The 22433-nt window shown below is 35.1% G+C and overlaps 2 protein-coding genes across 6 annotated transcripts; both read right to left on the bottom strand.

Annotated features, from left to right (window-relative positions):
* Positions 1-1264: 1264 nt before the first annotated feature.
* Positions 1265-7239, bottom strand: LOC110716389 (putative zinc finger protein At1g68190). 4 transcript variants are annotated; one of them, XM_021895152.1, is made up of 7 exons: positions 6413-7125; positions 4944-5377; positions 4029-4382; positions 3735-3956; positions 3351-3649; positions 2563-2728; positions 1265-1350 (listed from the first exon to the last, which is right to left on the bottom strand). In XM_021895152.1, exons 2-6 carry the CDS (start codon positions 5352-5354, stop codon positions 2602-2604), a joined length of 1413 nt encoding a protein of 470 aa, XP_021750844.1. In that variant the 5' UTR covers positions 5355-5377; positions 6413-7125; the 3' UTR covers positions 1265-1350; positions 2563-2601. The 4 variants fall into 4 exon arrangements, with proteins under 4 accessions (XP_021750844.1, XP_021750777.1, XP_021750893.1 ...); XM_021895085.1 differs by lacking the exon at positions 1265-1350 and adding an exon at positions 2328-2445; XM_021895201.1 differs by lacking the exon at positions 1265-1350 and having other exon boundaries at positions 2328-2728; positions 6396-7239.
* A 389-nt stretch (positions 7240-7628) lies between these two features.
* LOC110716626 lies at positions 7629-13605 on the bottom strand. Of its 2 annotated transcripts, none has more exons than XM_021895346.1 (6): positions 13231-13605; positions 13012-13087; positions 12866-12915; positions 12588-12742; positions 10526-10730; positions 7629-8302 (listed from the first exon to the last, which is right to left on the bottom strand). In XM_021895346.1, exons 1-6 carry the CDS (start codon positions 13231-13233, stop codon positions 8135-8137), a joined length of 657 nt encoding a protein of 218 aa, XP_021751038.1. In that variant the 5' UTR covers positions 13234-13605; the 3' UTR covers positions 7629-8134. The 2 variants fall into 2 exon arrangements, with proteins under 2 accessions (XP_021751038.1, XP_021750990.1); XM_021895298.1 differs by having other exon boundaries at positions 12866-12930; positions 13231-13602.
* Between the last annotated feature and the right edge of the window lie 8828 nt (positions 13606-22433).

Below are 22433 nucleotides of genomic sequence, written 5' to 3'. Positions count from 1 at the left end.
GCATAAAGATTATCAAAACAAGCGCAAATAAGCATACTTTTCATCCATAAAAGAAAAGGAAGCCATAAGAGGAGAAAAGAGGTAGAAAACCTAAGAAAAACAGGAGAAAAGAGACCAATACACTACCCCTAAGGGTAACATAAATGTCACTCATTACTTGGCACCCTTTTCAACAGACATGAGTTCCTTCCATTGATCATCAGAAATCGTTGGAACACTCCCACGATCCAAATCATAAACCGGCTCATTATTACCACGAGAATTTCCGGCAGCACCAGCGAACTCACCCTTGCCCTTACCAGATGACTGACCAACACTACCTCCACAACCACCACGACCACCACGCTCTCCACAGCCCCCACCCGGGAAGCCATAAAGCTGATAACAGTGGTCCTTAACATGACCAGACCTTTTACAATAGGTACACTCAAGCCGTTCTGAAGTTCAACCGGAAGCCGTACCTGTTGCATTAAAACCAACAGTCGTAGAAGAAGAAGAGGTTTCATGTGCCTCAGATACAGATTGCTTACGCTCATCAGCAACAACTTTAGCATAGGCAGCATTCATAGAAGGCAAAGGGTCACTCATCAACAAAGTAGACCCCACCGAACCAAACTTCTTAGGTTCCAAACCAAGACAAAACTGATGCAACAACTCATTCTCATGCAACTTAGCATATTCTTTCGCAGCGGAACAAGTACAAACAGGCAACTTCACATAACTAGACAACAAGTTTTGCAATTTATTCAATTCACCATAATAAACCGCAACAGAACAACCCCTTTGTTTGCAATCAGCTATATCATGTTTCAATTCAAAAATACGAGGACCGTTACCAAGAGAATAACGATCACGCAAATCATCCCATAAAGTTTTAGCATCATCGGGAATAATAACAGTAGAATGAATAGAAACATCAAGAGTATTATAAATCCAAGCAACAACAATAGAATTAACAATACCCCACTGACGGAAATCCGGATGCTTGGGATCGGGTTGAGCAATAGAACCATCAGCAAACCCGAGCTTGCTCTTGGAACGAAGATTGTTGTGAATTGACCTCAACGACTCTTCATAGTTGTCGACAGTAAGCAACACCGGACAGATCACCAATTGAGAACCTTCACTTGGATGAAGATAATAATCAGTGAAAGGCTCATATTTCGGAGGAGGAGGAGGAGGTGAATTATCATTGTCGCCGGCCATCACACCCACAAATACGAGCCACAAAAAAAAATAAGGAACACACCAAACTTGCGCACCACACAGGAGCACACGCCAAAGAACAAGCAGCACCACCACCAAGCGTGCACCACAGAGCACGAGCAACAACACCACCAAGCGTACACACTACAGACCAGCACAAACAACAAACAGCATCAACACAACACGCACAGAAAAGATGCGCACCAAACAGCAACACCACACAAACCCAAACAATACAGCACCCCACAATAACGCACCACGCAACAACGCAGCACACCACACAAACCAAAGCAGCAGGACGCTAGAATATGCGCACCACACACACACAGAGCACTACTAATGTAGCACCCAACGTATAAACCAAAATAAAATAATGCAGGAAATTAGGGTTAGGAATTCCTAATTTCGACCAAATTAAACCAGAAAATAAATTCAATTTGTGAAAGTAAATCAAATTATGAAGCCGTAATTTCAGAAAATTAATGCAGAAAATTAAAAAAAATCGAAGATGAACAAACCAGGATAAAAAAAATCTCTAAAATTTAGAGAGGCTGTGATACCATGTTAAACTCAAGGAAATCTGGAGAAAATGGCTTAAGCTTTGTATTGATAATTAACACCCATATATACACAATACATTAGGAAACCTAATAAGCCTAAAACTCCTAATAAGATAAACTTAACATAAATACAATATTAACATAAATAAACCAAACCGGCTCTAATAACAACATTTGCTACCATTGATCAAATATATATAGGGTTACAAGGGGTGAGCCCTAAACACGTAGGAAATCTCACAAGAGAATTACAAAATATTAACAAACTATATCCTTCTATATAAAATAATATCTAGAATACTTATCATATTCTATTAGATAGGATTATTAATTTATTATGCATAGTTTTGATTAGTTTCCTAAATTTTTGTAGGTTTAGTTAGTTATGCAAGGCTTGTTAATTGATGTAAGCTTGTATTAATATGCTTATGTGCTTTTATCCTAAGATTATTGGGACACATTTTATATTTTGGATATTAATTAGAAAAAGTGTTTACCAAAAAAAAAAAAAAAAAAAAAAAAAAAAAAAAAAAAAACCAAAATTTTATGTTGACATGTAAATACTCTTAATTTGATTGGTATAAATTGCAATTGATTACCAAAAATAAATGAAGAAAATGCTGGAGCTCGAATGTTTACATTCATCAGGCTTCGGCTTATGACATTTAGTTCTACCATGCTAGGGAAAAAAAAAAAAAAAACTTGTAAGTGTGTGGCTTGTAAATAAACATGGAAAGATCGAGTCAAATATCGAAAGCCAAACTTCTAGAATGAAAGAATGTACAATTGTACATACAACGATCAAAACAAGGGTAGTCGTCGAATTCAGCTCAGTTCAGCAGCTCTTTGTTACAGTTGCTGTATCGGAATTATAGCCCTGTAACTTGGGATACCGGCTTTTGTTCTTCTTATGCAAATCGGTTCTAGCCTTACGTGGTGCAAGTTGAGTCTTTTTACAATGCCTGTAATAAGAAATCACATCAGTCAGTCCCTTAGCAATCTTGCACTATGGAAGGTTGCATAATCAGAACTCGTCTCCAATCTGAATTATTTCACCACTACATTAACTGCAAGAAAACGCGATCACAACATTCACCACATATTGTTTTACTCCTAGAAGAACACTGGGATGAGGAATCTGAAATCTTAGTTCGATATATATCAGGCATTCAGAAAAAGATTTTGCAGAATCTCGAGCTTATTGAAACCAGCTAACTCGAAAAGGCAGGACAGGTACAAAAACTGTTATAAATTGTAAAGTTGTGCAATAAAGATCTTGGATTATATAATCAGGCTAAGCATCATACAGTATCCAATCTGTGGAAAAATACTCATGTGTAATGTGTAATAAAGCATGAGAATGGTAAAGAAGCTGCGCGACTGTTGATTCAGAAAAACTGTAAAACAGATTGTCACCAGTAGGCAGTAGCAGAGGTTGAAACTGATTTTACAGAAATTTATCACTATTTTAGAAATTGTGAAATTTTCCGGATATCCTAAAATAGTATATGACTATATGTTCCCAATAGAGAAAGTACTTAACAAATGATTGGTGGCATGTTCTTAATCTATTTGTTCACTTACATTCGAGTCTTCTTTTTGTCTTTTGATATTCTGATTGAACTTTCCAAACCCTCCATTTCTACACCATTTAACTCTTCCACATTGTTTGATGATTCACTTCTTCTGAAACACCCTGAAGTTCCGGAGTTTAGAAAGTCACTGCGACAGCTTTCAGCACTGAGCCGTGAACAAGTAAATGTTGCTGACCGCGAGTATCTTAAAGGATGTGGTGAACTCCCCACACTTCTGGATATCCCGCGAGTTACATGGTCCGATGAATTTGCTTCTTTCTTGAAATTAATATGAGAAGCAGCCATTTCCTGAAATGCCAATGCAACAGTAAAACATAAAATAATCATCAAATATACATCAGAAAATGACACATAAAAACGGATGATATATAACCTGTGTTGTTTCAAGAAGACTCTTTTCTAACTTATTCATCGATGCCTTCTCAGTATCTGAACTCATAGGATCGTCTTCAACTAAAGCTCGGGTTAGGTCAGGGTCACCTGTGAGTAAGTCTTCAAAGTTGCGGAATGTTATATCAACGTCTGGCATGTTGAAGTCATCAATGGATCCGAGTTCTTGACACATTCCAAGATCTTGCAAATTTTGCGACCAAAACTGCAGTGCCACATCCAAATAATCTTTGAGAATGTAAACCAGATTTTTCAAAAGCTATCAGAATCTACAAACCTGATCGTTGTCTACTGGACTTTTATTGTGCTGCCAAAAGGGATCTGCTACAGATGAAGATATATCCAGCTGAGAAATAGGCGAAGGAAAATGTTCTCCATTTAGCACTTGATTTGATTTGTCTAAGCTCTGAAGTTCATTAGTGATTTTATTGAACTCCTTGGATTGTTGTTTGAGTCCTTCATTGAGCAATGTTCCTGAATTACTGCGCATCAAGGAGGATGTAACATACACTCCATTATGTCGCAGTGATTTTTTCTGATTATCTCCTTCAGTAAGCTGAAGATTTTTCAACTCGAGAAGCTGATGCAGGATCAAACCATTGTTTTGCTCGCGTTGATGATTGCTGAGTTTCTGCATAGCAAATAATCTAATATAAGAGTTGATCCAATTCGTAGAAATTATGTTTTGCACTTTGTCATTCCAGAATTTCCAATTCTGAGTTTTTGATGAACTGAACTGTTGTTGACGCGTAAATTGGCATTAGCATACAATGAGAATTCAGTTCCTTGTAATGTATGTTAAAGTGTCTACAAGGCTACAGCAGAATAAGTTATACAAAGTTTTGCGACTCAACAATAATGGACTCCACAATCCTTAAATTTCACTAATCAAATGTATCAACCTCTATTAGAATTTAAAGAGGAAAAAAATAGAATCATCTGTACTGCAGGGGAGGGAGATTCTGACAAACCACAGGAGATGTAATCAAAAAGCTGTTGTTAAGAAATGGATGAGGCTTTTATTCTAGGTCATTGATACTCGAGGACTTTAGATTTCTGGATTCTAAGTTCTTTTATAGGTTAGCACTTATCAACCGTTAACTTCTGCAGGGTAAGCAGGAAAAGATAAGGCTGTAAATTAGTCCATATTCAGTTATAACATCAGCCGAAATAACAGAAATTTTCAGGTTACCTTCTGCTGTTGGCTGCAAGAACCCCGTTCAGTATCTAAACTAGCAGTAGAAGTCGCAGACTCTACTGTTGAAAGCTGATGGAGATCATTGACATCAAAGCCCCATAACTCTGCAAACTGCTTCACCGAAGGACATCCAGTAAAACTGCCAATCATCAGCTTCTTATGGTGAGCGAAACACTTGTGCAGGAACAAATCACATTCCTGACATGACAGCATCAGATGGTCTAAGCATCGAACACTGGCCGGATTTTCCTTGCAAGAATCACACAGAAGACTCCTTGAGTGACGACCAAAGAGTGCATTAGCTGAATGCACCTTAGCATCACAGGAGAGGCAGAGCAGTGCTGCATCTGCTTGGCAGTATACAACTGGTCCTGGCGCTCCACAAAATTCACATGTTTTTTCCATTTTCGAGTCCCTTTATTCATTGGCTGCAAATTATATATAGATTGTCAAACCTTAAAATATATTCCTTCGTCCACAATTAATAGTCACATTGTCCCAAATGACAGATTTAGCATTAGCTTCGTATCTAAAACAAGATTAATTTCTTACAAGACTATCTACACATTAGAACCATAATGTCTATGTATTGTATATAACCATTGATAGTGATATAGGTCAATACGATGTTTTAGTTTGCCTCAACCGTTCCTAGTCTTGCTACAATCGATCAATTTAGTATTTTAAATTGGTCTAGTCTTCTAGCAATTTTAAAATTTTTTGAATTTCAATTTGATTTAGTTTGGTTACATTCGTCCAATTTGGAACCAATGAACAGATCAAGTTTCAAACTTGCTATCTAATTTCATCCAAAGTTGATTGTCGATATAAATTAAACTTCATAGGTTAATAAACTCAAACATTTTGAATATCTTTAACCAACTAAAACTACTTATACTGGTTGCATAGTTTCTCAAGAAAAACAATTTATAAACCTAAGTCAAATTATAAACATTTTATAAACTATTTATCTGTGATGTCAACTATCATTTACTAATATTTTAAATGATTATAAACATAAGTCAAATTAATAGAGGGAATAAAAAAAATATCCCAACTCTGCTTTCATGATATAAAATATAAAATAATGAGCATTAGGTAAGTCTATTCATGTCATCTTAATCATTTCAACTATTATGAGAGTAACTTCTTTTTAGGGTGAACTCAAATTTAACTTAGGATCCACTAGTTTCTAAACTTGTTTTGGTTAGATCTCCTAATGATCCATTCAACACTACCAAAAAACACATGTGCAGATTCAATCTCAAGACTTGGTTACTAATATTCATTACTTTTGTACTCACATGTTCATAATGACGATCCAACCATGTACAAACTTCGTCTTATGTTACTAAACATGCTCAATTTATTACATGAATAATAATGAATCATATGATTAAAAAAAATAAAAATTAAAAACGATAAAATCATGTTATAGAAACATACTCTAAGAAAAATCCAACCTGAGAGTGAAGAAGAATCTTGATAAAATCTATCAAAGATTTGAGTGTTGTACTTCTCCCATTGAAAGACAGTTAAGTCATCAGTCAAGGTGATTTATCACCAAATAAGAAACCTTTTTTTTATATATTTTGAAAAATAAAAAAAAAATAAAAAAAATCTAAGGGTGTGTTTGGTTTTCTGAGTCCACTTTTTATCTAAAATCTATCCCTTTTTTGCAACTTTTTAGGGTGATGTGGATGGGGTTTATGGGCAAGAGCCATGCCGACGTGGGTCGACCCACTTGGCAAATGTGGATCCCATTTTACGTTATCCTTTTTTATTGGAAAACCTTTTCATGTCATCCAAAAGTTCACTTCCTTACCCAATCACATTGTCCCATCTTGCACGTTTGTTCTATTATTACTAGTCTCAAATTTTAGCATTTTTGAAAATTGATGGCGTTTGTTGTAAGCACTAGATTCAGTTAGGCACTAGCAGTATGTCAAATCGGGTTTACGGTTGGGGTTGTTATGGATGGATTAGGTTACATTGAAATCAAGTAATGTCGAGTTTAATCATGTTAGTGAGTAGTGATCGGGTAGGATCACCCTGGATTTGATTGAACTCGGATCATTTTTGGCATTGCTAAAACATATACTCCCTCCATCCCTAAATTACATTCATATTTGAAAATTTACACGGAAATTAAAAAGGAAAGAATAAGACAAATAACAATAATTAGATAATGCAATGAGAAGTACAAAACATTAAATAATATTTTTAAGTAAAACAAAGATAGATTAGTGATTACTCATGACATGTCATCAATCCTTTGCAAAAAAAAGGACCAATCACATGCTCCTAATTGAACTTTTTTACCAATCATATTCATTGTAATTTGGCACAAAGATTATGAAAAATTAAAGGCTGAAAAAGTACATTAGCCAACCAAACATTAAAAGTGGAATATAAATACATTAATTATAAATTAAAAGTACAACTGAAAAAAAAGAGCGTATGTTTGGGATATTTAGAGAAAAAAAAAAGCTTACTAAAAATAGAAATGGAAAAAGTAATTTTGGAATACCCAAAATTGAAAAGAGGAATGTAATTTAGGGACGGATGGAGTACAAATATACTATTTTATTGTTTTACTATTCTCATTTGTCCACGCCCATATGGCTTTTTTTTTTTTAGTGTTCCACCCGCCCATATGGCTTTATTCATCATTCTTGATTTTTTTTTTTTTTTTTGGGAAAGCTCTTCGCATGCACCTAGAAATTTTAAGAACATGGGGAAAAGTATTATTAGAATAATGAACAAAGTTTGTTCGTTCCGTGCAGTTCGGAACTATGAGGTTCTCACTTCATCCATCGGACCAGAAAAAATAGTTAAACCTAAGCATCTACAGTTTGGGAAGAATAACTTCAACTGACCAACATTTCCTGGCAAATATAAGAGTGCAGTGAAACTCACACAACTACACAAAAGCACAAAATCAGTAATAATACAGACGGAGCAGATTTTCTGCAAGTGGATCATATGTGCAGGACAAGAGAAATACAGTTAAGCAATATATTTCCAAAAATAGAAAGGGAAAAGAAAAGTTTTTCTTTTTCTTTTCCACTACTTGCTTAGCAAATTCCTCTACTGATTAAAGCACCAAGCGGATGCCAAACTTGGTAGTTTACCACAAAACATGAACGGGAATTCAAAAAATAGGGGGAAAAAATCATATCTTGTCAGCTTGACTTCACATGCACTTCAATAAGATCATCATCCTCCATCCCAAGGCTCTGAGGCGTTGATGCTGGATCAATTTTGTCGCCATCAAAAGTAAATACTAGGTTATGTACATCAGTCTTCACCTTCTGCGCATACTTTGTGAACAGCTGCTCAAATTTCTCATCCTATACCAAGGCAAAAGATAAACCAAGTGTTAATGGCTGAAAATTCATAAAGATGGCAAAGTAAAGCAAACAAATATCCTGAAGTAGTCCACATTGTCCTAAACCTTGTAAATTAAGAATATTTAATGATTTCAAAAAGGTACACTTTCTATAACTCTGTAGCCTTAGGTTCCCAATCCCCTGGTGTCTACTCTATTTCTCACTCCTTGAAATCGAAATTTAACATGAAGCTGCAGCTATTTAGCTATTATTATCGATTAATCTCTCAGCTTCATAGATTAACTTCTTCAGCAGATGTAGCTTGAGAATAAGTTATACAGAGTAATGCATCTTAAAGAAGGCAGAATTTAAACAGTTTGAAGGAACACATCATACTCCAAGGTTTTATATAAAAATATATAACTGATTTTAAGTTCATTTTAAACCAAATGCCTCACAAAACTAGCTTCTCTGACTTCAGTCACAAAACCACTAGTTTCAGCTACAAATCCAACAGAATGCCAGCCTTCCAGGAATATGTTTTGTTTATTGAAGAGCATAAAGAACCAGTACTAAATTCATTATCAGACAAAAAAATAAAATATTCCACCCTGTTAATTGTTATTAGAAATTAGCAGTCTACAAGAGATGGCATCATCAACAGCAACTCATCACCTATGTGGGCTCTCTTTCTGAAATCTGAATTGTTCAAGGTGTTCAACCTATTTGACCTACATTGCTTTTAATTAATCTATTGATCTCATACAAGCCAGAAATTAAAGAGCTATAGAGGAATTGACTGAGGCTTCAATGACTGGAATTAGCAGTTTGGATGGCATAAAATGTAGTCCAGACACATGCAAAGACTCTTAAACCCCACAGAAATAACAGTGAGCAGCATCACTCTTCAACAAAGCTTTCCTAGAAGTCTCAAGCTCTCGGCAAGCAACTAGACAAATAGTACTGATCACTTGGTTATCGCATGATAAAAGTCACCATTGAGCAGCAGTTATAGGCAAGTACCTTACCAACTACTTATGCCTTGTTTTATTTACCTTAGTTCCCCTTTTCTCTATGGGATAAAAAACTCAGCCATTCGAATGGCCATTATGTAACAAATATGGATTTTCCGTTCCGCAAAACTCCTTAACATAACACTGCAATAAATATCACGTATTTTCGTCATCCACTACATAAAGGTTACTCTTGCTGTGATAGAACTTATATTTTACTCATTACATCCATTTTCTATTTAAGTTACAATGATATATTAGTAATTAGTTAGTTAATAAATCATGATATTTATAGTAGAGTTTGGTTATATTAAAGGAGTGTTTTTTAAACAAGGTTTAAACTCATCAATGTTTTTTTTTTTTTTTTGAAAAAATTCACAACGCAGCTGCATTTTGTTCTTATATCCATTACAAGCCGTTTCCACAACATTGTGACAGTTATCGTGGTCACTACTGCAACCGCAATTCAGACTATGCTTCTTTCAGAAAAAGTTCAGATAGGGTAAATGAGTTCAGATATTACACATTGAATTAACAAGTCTTGATAAAGGTTAAAAAGGGTTGCCCAAGCCCAATATACAACTAAGGATACATTAAGGTTAAAAAAGGGTTACCCATAACTTACAACTAAGAATGTGTTCCATTCACCAGATTTTTACTCGAATTAAATGAACTTAATATAACTAATTTAAACCTACCTACCTACACTTATCTGAGCTTATCCTTATTAGAACTTATTTTTAATTGTGAATAAAATTGGGTAGCCGTTATAAACCTGTTTGAACTAATTTTTTCTGAACAATTAGGACCTCAAACCATACCAGTGTAGTAAGCGTAGCCAGCTGCGCATAATCTACCATTAAGGCATTAATTGACAAAGAATACAACTAGCGGCATAAAATGACCGGTTCATTGACTGGTTTACAGCTACATTGGTGCTAACATAACATCATTATCAAGCAACACTAGGCCACAGAAAATCCATAAAAACTAGGAATGTTACAAATTAAAGAAAAGTTCCTATATAACCAGTGTTACTATTCCTTTAGCCAAACTTCTGATTAGTGACTACTAAAAGTGAAAGCAAAGTTTCAAACAAAATCCAAATAATAAGAAACTCTAATTGAAAGCTATTAATTTATAAGTGAAACACTAGGTGACTCAACATGTTAAGATAATTGATGAATTGCATGCAGTCTTATGTCAAATTAACAAAGGTAATAAAATGTACCGCAAATATTCGATATTGTTTAGATCCAGCCTTATCTTGCATAGATATGACTATCTTCGTTCGATCAGCCGCAGCCGCAGGCTTTGGTGCTTCCTCGGCAGTTTCCTCATCAACAGAGTGAGATAAAGAGGGAAATGGTTCATCAGCAGCTTGTAAAGCTTGTCCAGTTGACTGGAGAAATGACGCACACTCCTGCTTTTTTAACCTGCCATGGAAATAGAATCCCACATAAGATTTTCTTCTTTTTTAAAAAAAGAAAAACAAAAAAAGCCCCTGTCATAAAACATAAAGACAAGAAAATTAGACGACCCAATCCTTAAGGCACCCTAAGTTAGATACTACAAATAAAAGAGAAAACTATCGGAGAAGTGAGAACACCACTTCATGGCGACTGTTGAGCAGATTATAATAACCAGAGCTCATTGTTTGAATTGAAAGAAATGTAGAGACAAAGAGGGATGGAGTATCTTTCATTTGGATAGCAAATGAGGAAGGAAGGGAATTGAAGGGGAGAGATATGGAGGGATTAAAATGTAAGAAATAATCTCTCCAATAATGGAGAGATTTTGAAGGAAAACTCATCATTCTTCTTACCAGCCCCCCCCCCCCCCCTTCCCTTCCTTTCCTCCCCTTCCCATCCCTCCCCTTCTTTTCATTCCCCTTTCACTATCCAAACAGCGTTAATTATCTTGCTTTAAGATATTCGCTTCCAATTTCAAGCAATACTATATTTGTCTCACTTGTCAAAGATATGCACCTGAAGAAATTCCACAATCCACACTAAATAGAACTACAATCAGTCAAAGATATGAAAAAGAGGAAGAGGCAACTAAAGCTAGGAGTAGACAAATTATTTGATAAACAAGCCTCTTAAAGATACTATTGATACTGCTACAAGCCTACACTGAAGTACCCTACCCAAGCAACATAGGTAATAAACCCAAAAAAGCCACAGCCTTCAAGTGTATAAAGGATACATACTCAAATTTGATGATAAGATAAACACATCTAAAACAAACAAACATATCCTGAATTTTACAACATAACCTTGAGAGTCTAACACCAATTACACGTGTCTACTGATTACAATCAGCTCATTCTCTAAATTCATTTATCGCTTGTTAATCCAAGTCCAAAATATCCTTCAAAGATAAATTTGGTACCAGAATGGCATGATTTGTAATAGTTCATCCATAGCTTTGAGACCCTTTAGAGACAAAGAAGAAAAATAATTGGAGACAAAGCTTGCTGAGACTTAGTAGTCCTTTAGTTGTGCATACAAATTTACATTTCCCAATCACCACAACAACAAATAACAACATCAAAGCCTTAGTCACAAAAGAAAGTTGCGTTTCAAGTATATTTCCAAATCTCAAGGAGTTTCAATAGCTAGAAAATGCTGAAAAATCTTTTGTTGACTGCAGTCCATTCACCTAGTATTACACTCCTTGGATGGCATAAACATATATAAAATTACATATCTCATCTACACATGTTCCATTCATCAAGCCAAAGAACATGACGCTAAATAGAATAAGGCCATACGGGGGTAAATTACATTGCCTTCCCACCAGACACAAAAGCTTTCATTAAACCCTTTTATTCAAATTCATTGATTCATTCTGCTTCACAAATTATAAGCGACATATATTGAGATTAAGCATGAGCAAATAATTGAACTTGTTGTATGTTCGTAAAAATTCATTGATTGCATGCTTATTTGCTCATGCTTAAGACCATGTACATTAGCACATATATAGAGATTAATTAATTAACATACAACATATGATATTGCCAAGGAATATGACGAGTAATATCAGGTGAATTGAACGTACCCTTAAAACAATCAATCATGGACAGCAAAAGTTATTCCCTTAAGACGACGTATTACTAAATGGTCTAAAAATTCTTAGTCAGACCACTCACAATAACTAGAAACCATCCATAACCACTTCAAACATGATACAGAATCCCTTAAAAACACTATCAAATAAAAAATAAAAATAAAAATTAAGCATGAACAAATAATTGAACTGAAGGAAAAACATACTACAATTTTTACCTCAATTGCTTAATGGTGGAATCTTCAAAAATCTTTGAAGGAGCTACATTCTTTGGAGGCGGCGGCAACAAATTCTCCTTTTCCTCATCTTCATCCTCGCAATTAATTACTTGAACTGATTTCCCTTTATCACTATTGTTCTCTTCATTATTTTTCTACAATACCCCAATTAAATTAAAATCACAATTAAATAAGCAACCCCAATTGAAAATTAAAGCTCAAATTACCAAAAAAATTATTTAAAAATCATCAAAAAAAAAAATAGGGAAAAAAAATACATCATTAGTGGAAGTCTTTCTCCGCTTCGGCAAAACGGAAGGCGAAGAATCTGAATCAGAATCATCTATTCAAACAAAACATAAATTATAAAAAAAAATTAAGGAAATATAACGAAGGAAGAAGAGAGAGAATGAGGGTCGGAAACCTTCAAGGTTGACGAAAGTAACGGGTTGAACTCGGCGATAATCGAACAATGGTTCAAGCTCTTCATACGAATCCCCCTTTTTATATGATTAATCAAACATCAAATTGAAATCGAATACAAAATTAAATTGAGAACAATCAAACATCAAATTGAAATCGAATTCAAAATTAAATTGAAATCGAATTCAAAACAAGAGATTTTGTGTAGAAAATTACTCACCATATTAGGGTAAAAATCTAGGTCTGGGGTTTTTGGAATTGGAGTTGAGTATGAGTTTAAAATCCCGCCGAAACTAAAATACGCAGTGCGCAACCCTTTTTTATCCTACGTCAAATAACACTTTGATTTTTAAATTTGTTAGAGTAAATATTACCCACTACTAATTATGGGTAATACTATCCAATACCACAATATAATTTTTTTTTTTTTCTTTTTCCTTTTTTTTCCCTTTCCACTTCATCTTCTTTTACCAACCTTCATGGATAGCTCCCATTGCCGACCAAACCTTCGCCCACCACACCTTCACCTCCTACAACAAGAAACCCACCCCACCAGCTACTTCCTTGATCGAAATTCAAAAACACGCAACTACCTCCGTTAAAAATCACCAGAAACCACCCAATAAAACATAACCCAAAAACGAAAGACACAAACTTATGGCTCTAGCCATTAAAATCAGTGAGTTCTATGCTGGAAATCGTTGAGTTCGGTCGAAATTGACGACGGAACCTGTTTGTCGGTGCTCAGTTATTATCACATTTACTACCAGCAAAAGCACCATGTATCAGATTTACTACCTGTTTTAAAAAATATTTTATATTACTACCACCATAATTCCCTAACTGTAGAAATAACTACCAGTGACTAACTCCGTTACTGTTTCTGTTTGAGGGGCCCACAACAATGGCAGCCACCCCTCCACAAAAACGGCAGCCACCCCTTCGTTCAACCACCTTGCAACCCCTCCCCTCAACTGCCACCCCCTCCCCCTGCCAGCGCGACCCACCGCATCCCCCCTGCCGGCGCGACCCCGCTCCCTCCCTTTCCCCCACCTACGCGGAAAACCCCCCTCCCTTTTCCCGTTGTTGCTGCCCCGACCCCCACCCTGTACCGGAAACCACTCCCTTTCCCTTTCCCCCACCGGAAATCGCCCCCCTCCCTATTCCCCACACCGAAAATCGCCCCCCTCCCTAATTCTAAACCACCAGCGCCAAACCACCCTAAACGAGGGTTTCGATTTCGGTGGTTTGGGGCTGGTGGTTTAGGATTTCGAATTCGATTTCGAATTTCAGGGTTTCGATTGGCTGGTGGTTTGGGGGCTGGTGGTCGGGGCAACAAGAAGGAGATTGGGGTTCGTTGGCTGCGTAAGGGTGGGGGGAAGGTCGGGGCGCCGCCGATGAAGAATTTGGTGGAGTTTCGCGGCGGAGGTGGTTTAGCAGCGGGCAGGTGACGATTTCGGTGCCTCGACACGAGGTTTGGGGTGGTTAGCAAGTGGGGAAATGGAGGAGGTGGGGTTCGCCGGTTTCGGGGAAACATTTGGCCACCAGCAAGGGGAGGGGGGAGGGTGGCTGACGCCGGGAAGGGGAGGGGAGGTGTTTCAGAATTATTTTTTTTTTAAAAAAAAGTTTTTTTTATATATAATTTAAATTATTATTTAATGAATGGGGCCTACTTAACGAAATCTTAACGGAATCTGTTAAGTGGTAGCAATATATACAGTTAGGGAATTTGTGTGGTAGTAATTTAAAATATTTTTTTGAACAGGTAGTAAATGTTACACGGGGTGTTTTCGCTGGTAGTAAATGTCAATTTTTCCTTAATTTTTATACTGTTATTCTTAATTTGTATACTATTATTGAGAGGAGAGAGACTACATTTTTACATCATGGATAAGTAATACGTAAAATTACATTTTTGCCCCTAGTATGGGCCCAACGAGCCCATACCTGGTAGTGGTCTATCACTACTCAAATTTGTTATGAATGTGTTTCTAAGAACATGTATGTGTCATGTAAACTCCCTTTATTAGGTCATAAGGTTTGAACACACAACCTCTATTTCTAAAGCTAAGTGCATTACCACCAAACTATATGATTTTTTTTATGCAATCTATTAATTATAAAATATTAATATGTAGCAAATGACAATATGAAAAATAAATTTAATTACAAGAAAATTGAATCATAAATTACAATTCATATTAATGATACAATAATTTGAGGCATCGCCCGGGTCCAAAAACTAGTTTAAATATTAAAAAAAAAAAACCAAAAGCTAATAAACTTCGCATTAGATGAGATTATTAAAGGCTTGTTTAGTTTACCTTATTTTTGCTTATCTGAACTCATTTTATTTTAGCTTATTTGAACTTATGTAATTTTGTCTAATCTGATTATCTAATTTGACTAAACTTTGACCTTAATAGAGGTGATTAATGGGCGGTCAGGTCGAGTCAAGGTCAAAACATCCAACCCATTCCTCAGGTCGGGACAAGCTTCGTTCCTGAATATATGTGTCCAAACCCACCCAAACTAGTCAGGCTAGGGAAAAAAATTGCATAAAAACTGATATTCCAAGCTCGCAAAAAATAAATTTTAAATCGGGCTTGGAAAAACTGAAAATTTTTACCTACAACCCTCTTTACCAATGTTTTCTACTCCCCCCCCCCATTATACTACGTCGTTTTTCTCTTCTTTTTTTTTTTCCTTTTTCTTATTATTTTCTTTTCTTATATATCTCTCAAGTAATTTATATATATGATTCAAAACCTACTTTTTCTATTTTTCGTTCGTGTTTTTTTTTTTTTTTTTGCATTCTCTCTTCTTCAACATTATTTCTATTTCAATCACGTTTTTTTCCTCTTATTTATGGATGAATCATTGATTGGATCTGTTGATTGTGATAACGAAGTATTGCATTCTTCGATTGCCGAATTTGATCGTGATTGTGAAGTTATTTTTGTAATGAAGTGCTACATTCTTCGATTGTCGAATTTGATCTTGATTGTGAAGTTATTTTTCCTACTTCTAGTCGATTGCTTGATTCATCGTTGATTAGTATGAGTTGTTTTATAATTTCGATTAATGTTTGTTATTACTATTCAATTAATTTAAGTTCAATTTTAATCAATTTTGTCTCTGATTTCGATTAATGCTTGCTGGTCGATTGTTTGATTCAATTTTGTTAGTTGTTTGTTTTAAATTGTTTGCTGATTTTAATTTTATTCGATTTTTCAAGTTTTTTTGATCAATTTAGCCTCTGTTTTTGTTCAATTTGGTTTGCTATTATAATTCAAGTGAATTGAAGTTTTATTTTAATTAATTTTGTCTCTTATTTCGATCAATATGATTTATAATTCAAGTTTGTTTGCTTTTTTAGTTTAATGATTGATGGTTGTGATTAAGTAGATTTTTCTGTGATTGATTATATACGTTTTTGTGTTTTTTTTAGTAGTTATATAATTTTGATCAATTTCATAATTCTAAATGATCATTATGATTCAAACTAATGTTCTGTTATAGTTGTTTAAACTATATTTTAAATGTTTATTACTTTATTTTATTTTATCATTTTGATCAAATTGATAATGCTAGATGATCATTTATACATGTATTGTTTTTATTGGTACATATCTGTTATTGATTATGTTCATTTTTAAAAACTTATTCAGTGGGTGCTAGTGACAAAATTATGTATGAAGAAGCAACTAAATTAGAGTTACTTTTTAAAGATTTTAATTCTGAAGAAGAAGCTTGTGAAAAGTACAATGAATATGCTTTTAAGAAAGAGTTTAGTATTGTCCTAGTGTGTGCTCCAAGAAAAGGCCAAGTTTCTTCAAGTGCTCCAAGTAATGTCCAAGTTTCTTTAAGTGTGCCAAGAAAAAAGGTTCAATTTCGTCCAAATGTTCCAAGAAATTTTCAAGTTCCTCCAAATGTTCCAAGAGATGTTCAAAGTGTTCAACGAGGTAGCTAGTCAACATATTTCTTCTAAGTATGATAGGTTGTTAGCTTTTTTTTACATTAATGTAGCGAATATGTTGGCATATAATAATAAGAATTTGGATTCAAACAATATATATTTGTTCGAGCTTAATTTTTTTTTTCTAATAAGTGATATGTAAATGAACATATTTTGTTTTGACACTGAACATTTGCCTTTTTGGCTATGAACATTTTATTGTATTTTGTTATAACTGTTACTTAATTGGACATATTTTATTCTGACAATGAGCATATGAACATATCCATATTGATATATGTGTGTGTGTGTGTGTGTGTGAGACAAACACTAATGAATTAAAAAAATATGAATATTAATGTACTTGATCATTTAGAAATCCATAAATGATTAAATATCCGAAAGAGTAATATTTTTAGTAATCTAAGCTTCCATAAATCTTCTTGCTCCTTTTCTATTGCCTCTAGCTTCTGTTTAATCCAAACAACATCAATTGAGCAATGTACTGTGTTCTCAGCTTCCTAATTTGGTTTATATGTAATTTAAACAAATTACTATGTTAATGTGTGTATTCATCGTTATGAAAATGAACATTATGCTATATGTCAAATTAACTTACTTGTGGTTCAACATGTTTCTATCAAAATATGATTCCCACCAATTACTATGTTGTTCATTTTTATCTTTCAATATAATTGATGGCATTATCTCCTGTATAAATATAGGCTTAGAGTTTCCATCTCTAAATTATTACAACGTGTGTTTCACTCTATATAGAACATCACTACAATATATATTGTGTTTGTATATCAATATATATGCATAAACATTACATTGATATTACAAATTAAATTCAATTGGCAAAACGGAAATGTATATTCTGTTTTATATAAATGAACAAATTATCACAAATAATATGAACATATATATTCTAACAAAAATTTAAAATATACATGTTCAAGAAGATATATATAAATGAACATTATCTTTCAATTATGTTACATGAACCTAAAGAATCTATATCAAAGTGTTAGTGAAATTAAATTTTTGTATACTTAAATGAACAATCATATATATGTATCAAAAGAATGTCCAAAAAAACATCATGTCAAAATGAACATATAATCTATTATAAATGATAATTATACCTTGTAATTGCAGACATGTCTTTTTCAACAGGGACACTTGTTGTTAGTATATCTTTTAAGAGTAGAGGATCAATTGTATTTTATTCACTCTTGATTGAATGAAATATCATTGTCATCACTGTTTATACACAGTTAAAAAAAATCAACTAAGAATTATATAATTCCATAATGTAAGTGACAATATGTGATTTATATTTGACCATTTTTTTTAAATAGAATCATATTTAAAAATAGAATCATCAAAGGTTTATGATGAATGAACAATATGTGATTTATTTTTTAACATGTGAATGAACATACTACATTAATATCTATGTGAATATACACATATCCAAATTAACATCTATGTATCAAATTTGATTAAGCATCTATCAATATTAGAGCTAAAATCCCACGAGTACGCTCTTCACCTTTGCAGGTTGGGGAGAGCTAAGAATCTCTTGAGAGAACGAAGGCGGCTTGTCTTTAAGATTAAGCAGGCGCATTTTCCAATCAATAGTCTGAGGTTGTCCGCCCGGTCCGCCCAAGTAAGCGGCCTGGTCAAACGGCTGGGCGAATTGTCCATGTTGTCCGAGGACATTAAGACTGTGCGGAAAAAATGCATTCAAATTCTAAGGAATCTAATACTGAACAGGCTGAATTGGTTGAACAGGAATGGGATTCAGAGTAAGAGCAGTCTGACTTACTGATGTGTCTATTTTATATAGTGTTTTACCCCCGTCCCTTGATCATAATTAGTAGTGTTTTTGGCTCTTTAAAGCCACTTTTATTACTAATTGGTGTTTTATAGTGTTTTCATAGATTTGGTCGACTTTTGCAGGGATTTGCACTTTTGGAGCATTTTCCCGAGATATTATGGAGCAATTACGAGCACTGGAGAAGCACGATCAGTTTTTATAGCCCAGGGCCGGTTAGAGCCATCGAACCGGTGATTAAGGGCTCGATATATGTGATACCGGGGCATTTGGACCGAGTATTCAAGACTCGAAGAGGAAACCCAGATTGGCCCGAAGAATTGGAGCCCAATCGTAGTCCAAATAGTGGCCCAAGAGAGCCGCCCGGCCAAAGAGGCTGGCGCCCAGAGGCGCGCCCGACCGGGCAAAGGAAGCAAAGGCTGGCGCCCGACCGGGCGCGAGATTCATACTTGGTAGAGAAAAGGCGCGCCCGATCGGGCGTGTGTTATTATTAGGAGCTAATTATTTGTCGTTTAAGTTTGTTTTAGTTTAGGATTCTTACGGAGTATAAATACTTTTCCGTAAAACGAGTTTAGTACTTCTTTTTACTCTTCTTTACTATCTCTTAATTATTTCTTAGATTTTCTCTCTCTACTTAGCTTTTAGATTAGTTTTCTCTCTCATACACTTTGTTCTTAACTTGATTCTAAATTCCAGATTTATTTGGTAACAATTTCTCTTCTCTTAATCTTAGTTGTTTATTTTATTCCTTTTATCATGTCTTGTTTTATTGCTTTGATTAGTTATTATGTGTGAGTAGTTCTATTTCTAAGGTTTATGGGGATCCATAAATAATATGAAGGGGTAATTTATTGTTGTTAATTATCACTACTAGATTAATTTCATATTGATTGATTTAATGCTTTGTGACTAGATTTGCGCATATCTTTTATGCATGAGTTTGACAATATTGATTCGAGATTCGACATATGAGAATTAATGTTTAGGTCTAGTTTCAATAGACAGGTTAATTTATAAATGGTTAAGTCGAGATTTGAAAGATGAGATTTAATACCGGTAAATTAATTGTGTGATTGTAATACGTAGTGAAAGCCCTTTATGATCTGATTAATGTATGCATTGATGATTGATTATTATGTTCTACCCTGGAATATTATTTATTGGTGAACCTATTCCCTAGATCCTTTTATATATTGTTTTCTCCTTATTCTTAATCTCCGTACTTTAGTTTAATTTACATATTGGTTACTTGATAATTTAGATTACTTTACTTGATTAGGAATAGAAAGACTCGTTTCTCTGTGGATTCGACCCTACTTCCTTATCTACATTAGTTAGAGGATTTAGGAATTACTTTTGATTAGGGGATACGACTTTACCCTGTCAAAATTTGGCGCCGTTGCCGGGGAAACGATTTAATTTTCATTTCTGATTATTTTTGTAGTCTAGGTTATTTCTTTTTGTCTCAGAGAACGTAAGTTCTTTGAGGCAAGTCTCATATTTGCTTTTATTTTTTTGTTTATGCCCAGGTGTTCCAGATTAGGGTACGTCCCATTCGATCCTGAGATCGAACGTTCCTTCCATAAACAGAAAAATCTTTACAAGCAAATTCTAGCGGAGTCTGGTGATAACAATAATTAGCGATATCCTCCAACTGGTTCTAACGATTCAGAGGTATCATCAGATCCAGAATTAGAGATGACGGCTCCAAAGAAGCTTAGTGATTACTCACAACCAAAGCTTACAGATTTTCCACATCTCACTCCCACCCCGGCTCTTGATGGGGTACAATTTGAGATTAAACCTCAATTTATAACGATGATAGAGAGGAAGCAATTTAGTGGAGCTTAGGGTGAAGACCCGAACCTTCACATTGCAGACTATTGTCAGTATTGTAATACCATCAGGCAAGGCGGGGTCACACAAGACCAAATCAGGGAGATTCTCTTTCCTTTCTCTTTAACTGGAAAAGCCAAATTATGGTTTAATGGTTTAAATAGAACTGCACTTGGTATAACTGACTGGGAAACTCTTGTTTTGATTTTTTATAACAAGTACTATCCTGCAGAGAGAACAGCCGTACTACGGAGTGCAATTAAGAACTTTTCCCAAGAAGCCAACGAAACTTTATATGAGGTTTGGGAGAGGTTCAAGGACCTACAAAGAGAATGCCCCCACCATAATTTGGCACAATGGCAGTTAATCCAAGCCTTTTATAATGGCATTGGAAATTCATCTAGAATAATTTTAGATTTTGCAGCTAGTGGGAGATTTATGAATCTTAATGTTGATGATGCAGGTCAGGTTATTGTAGATATGGCGATACATAATTCCCAATATGGGAATCCTAGAGGCTTTGCTAACAAGGGGAAGCATAATGTTGACTCTGTATCCTTTTTGCAAGCTCAATTAACCTCTATCTGCCAAAAATTATATAATCTTAACACTGCTCATGTAGCTAATGTTTCTGCAATTAATAATAATGCTAATGAGGCTTTCTGTGAAAATTGTGGAATTTTAGGTCATTGGGAACAAGATTGCAGGAGTTCCGTGGAGCAAGTTAATTCCTTTCAAGCTTATAGGCAAAACAACCCATACTCCAACACCTACAATCCTAGGTACCGGAATCATCCGTACCTTTCCTATCGGAGCACTAATGTTCAAAATCCACCACCACAAGAACCACAGGCGCCACAGCAACAACAACAATAGAAATATTACCACCCCAATGCTGGCTAGAATAACCAACCACAACAACCCTCCTCATCTTTCGACCCTGCCTTGGTAGAAATTAGAGCGATGCTGGTTAATATGCAGAAGCATATGGAGAGTAGAGATGCACAAATTGATTCAATTCTAACACATAATAAAATTGTAGATAATCAAATTGTGCAACTTTCCGCTACTCTACAAGCTCGCCAACAGGGAGCTCTGCCAGCACAGCCGACCAGGCCTACGGATCAAGCCTATGCAATTACTCTAAGGAGTGGTTCAAACTATGAAGGGCCCCTTATGCCCAGAATTGATGAATTGTTTTAATAAATATTGCTAATCTTGATTCCGTTAAACCAGACAATGTAGCTAATAGCCTTGCAAGGCTAAAGCATAGTACTAATATATCTGATTCTACATTGCAGAGTACGACCCCAGAGAAGGTGGCCACTCCAGACAAGAGCAATAATGCTCCAAAGCCAGTTATCAAACTTCCATTCCCCAATCGTCAATTGAAAGCAAATTTGGATAAGCAGTTTGGTAAGTTTCTGGAGATGGTAAAGGATATAAAGGTAACAGTTCCCTTCACTGAACTAATCACACAAATTCCTGCATATGCAAAATTTATGAAAGAAATATTGACAAGAAAAAGGTTTATTAGTGAGGTAGAAACAGTAGCTTTCACTACAGAGTGTAGTGCCGTACTTCAAAATAAATCTCCACCTAAATTAAAAGATCCGGGTAGTTTTTCTATCCCTTGTCATATAGTCAATCTAATGATTGATGATGCATTGTGTGACTTGGGTGCTAGCGTTAGTGTTATGCCATTATCTGTGTGTTCCAAGTTGAATATGGGTAAATTAAAAGCTACTAATATTACTCTACAAATGGCCGACCGTTCTTTCAAATA

Source organism: Chenopodium quinoa, unplaced genomic scaffold (genome assembly GCF_001683475.1).
Source record: "Chenopodium quinoa cultivar QQ74 unplaced genomic scaffold, ASM168347v1, whole genome shotgun sequence".
Lineage (NCBI taxonomy): Eukaryota > Viridiplantae > Streptophyta > Magnoliopsida > Caryophyllales > Amaranthaceae > Chenopodium > Chenopodium quinoa.
Note: the sequence above shows the minus strand (reverse complement) of the source record. Positions and strands in the feature narration are given on the sequence as shown.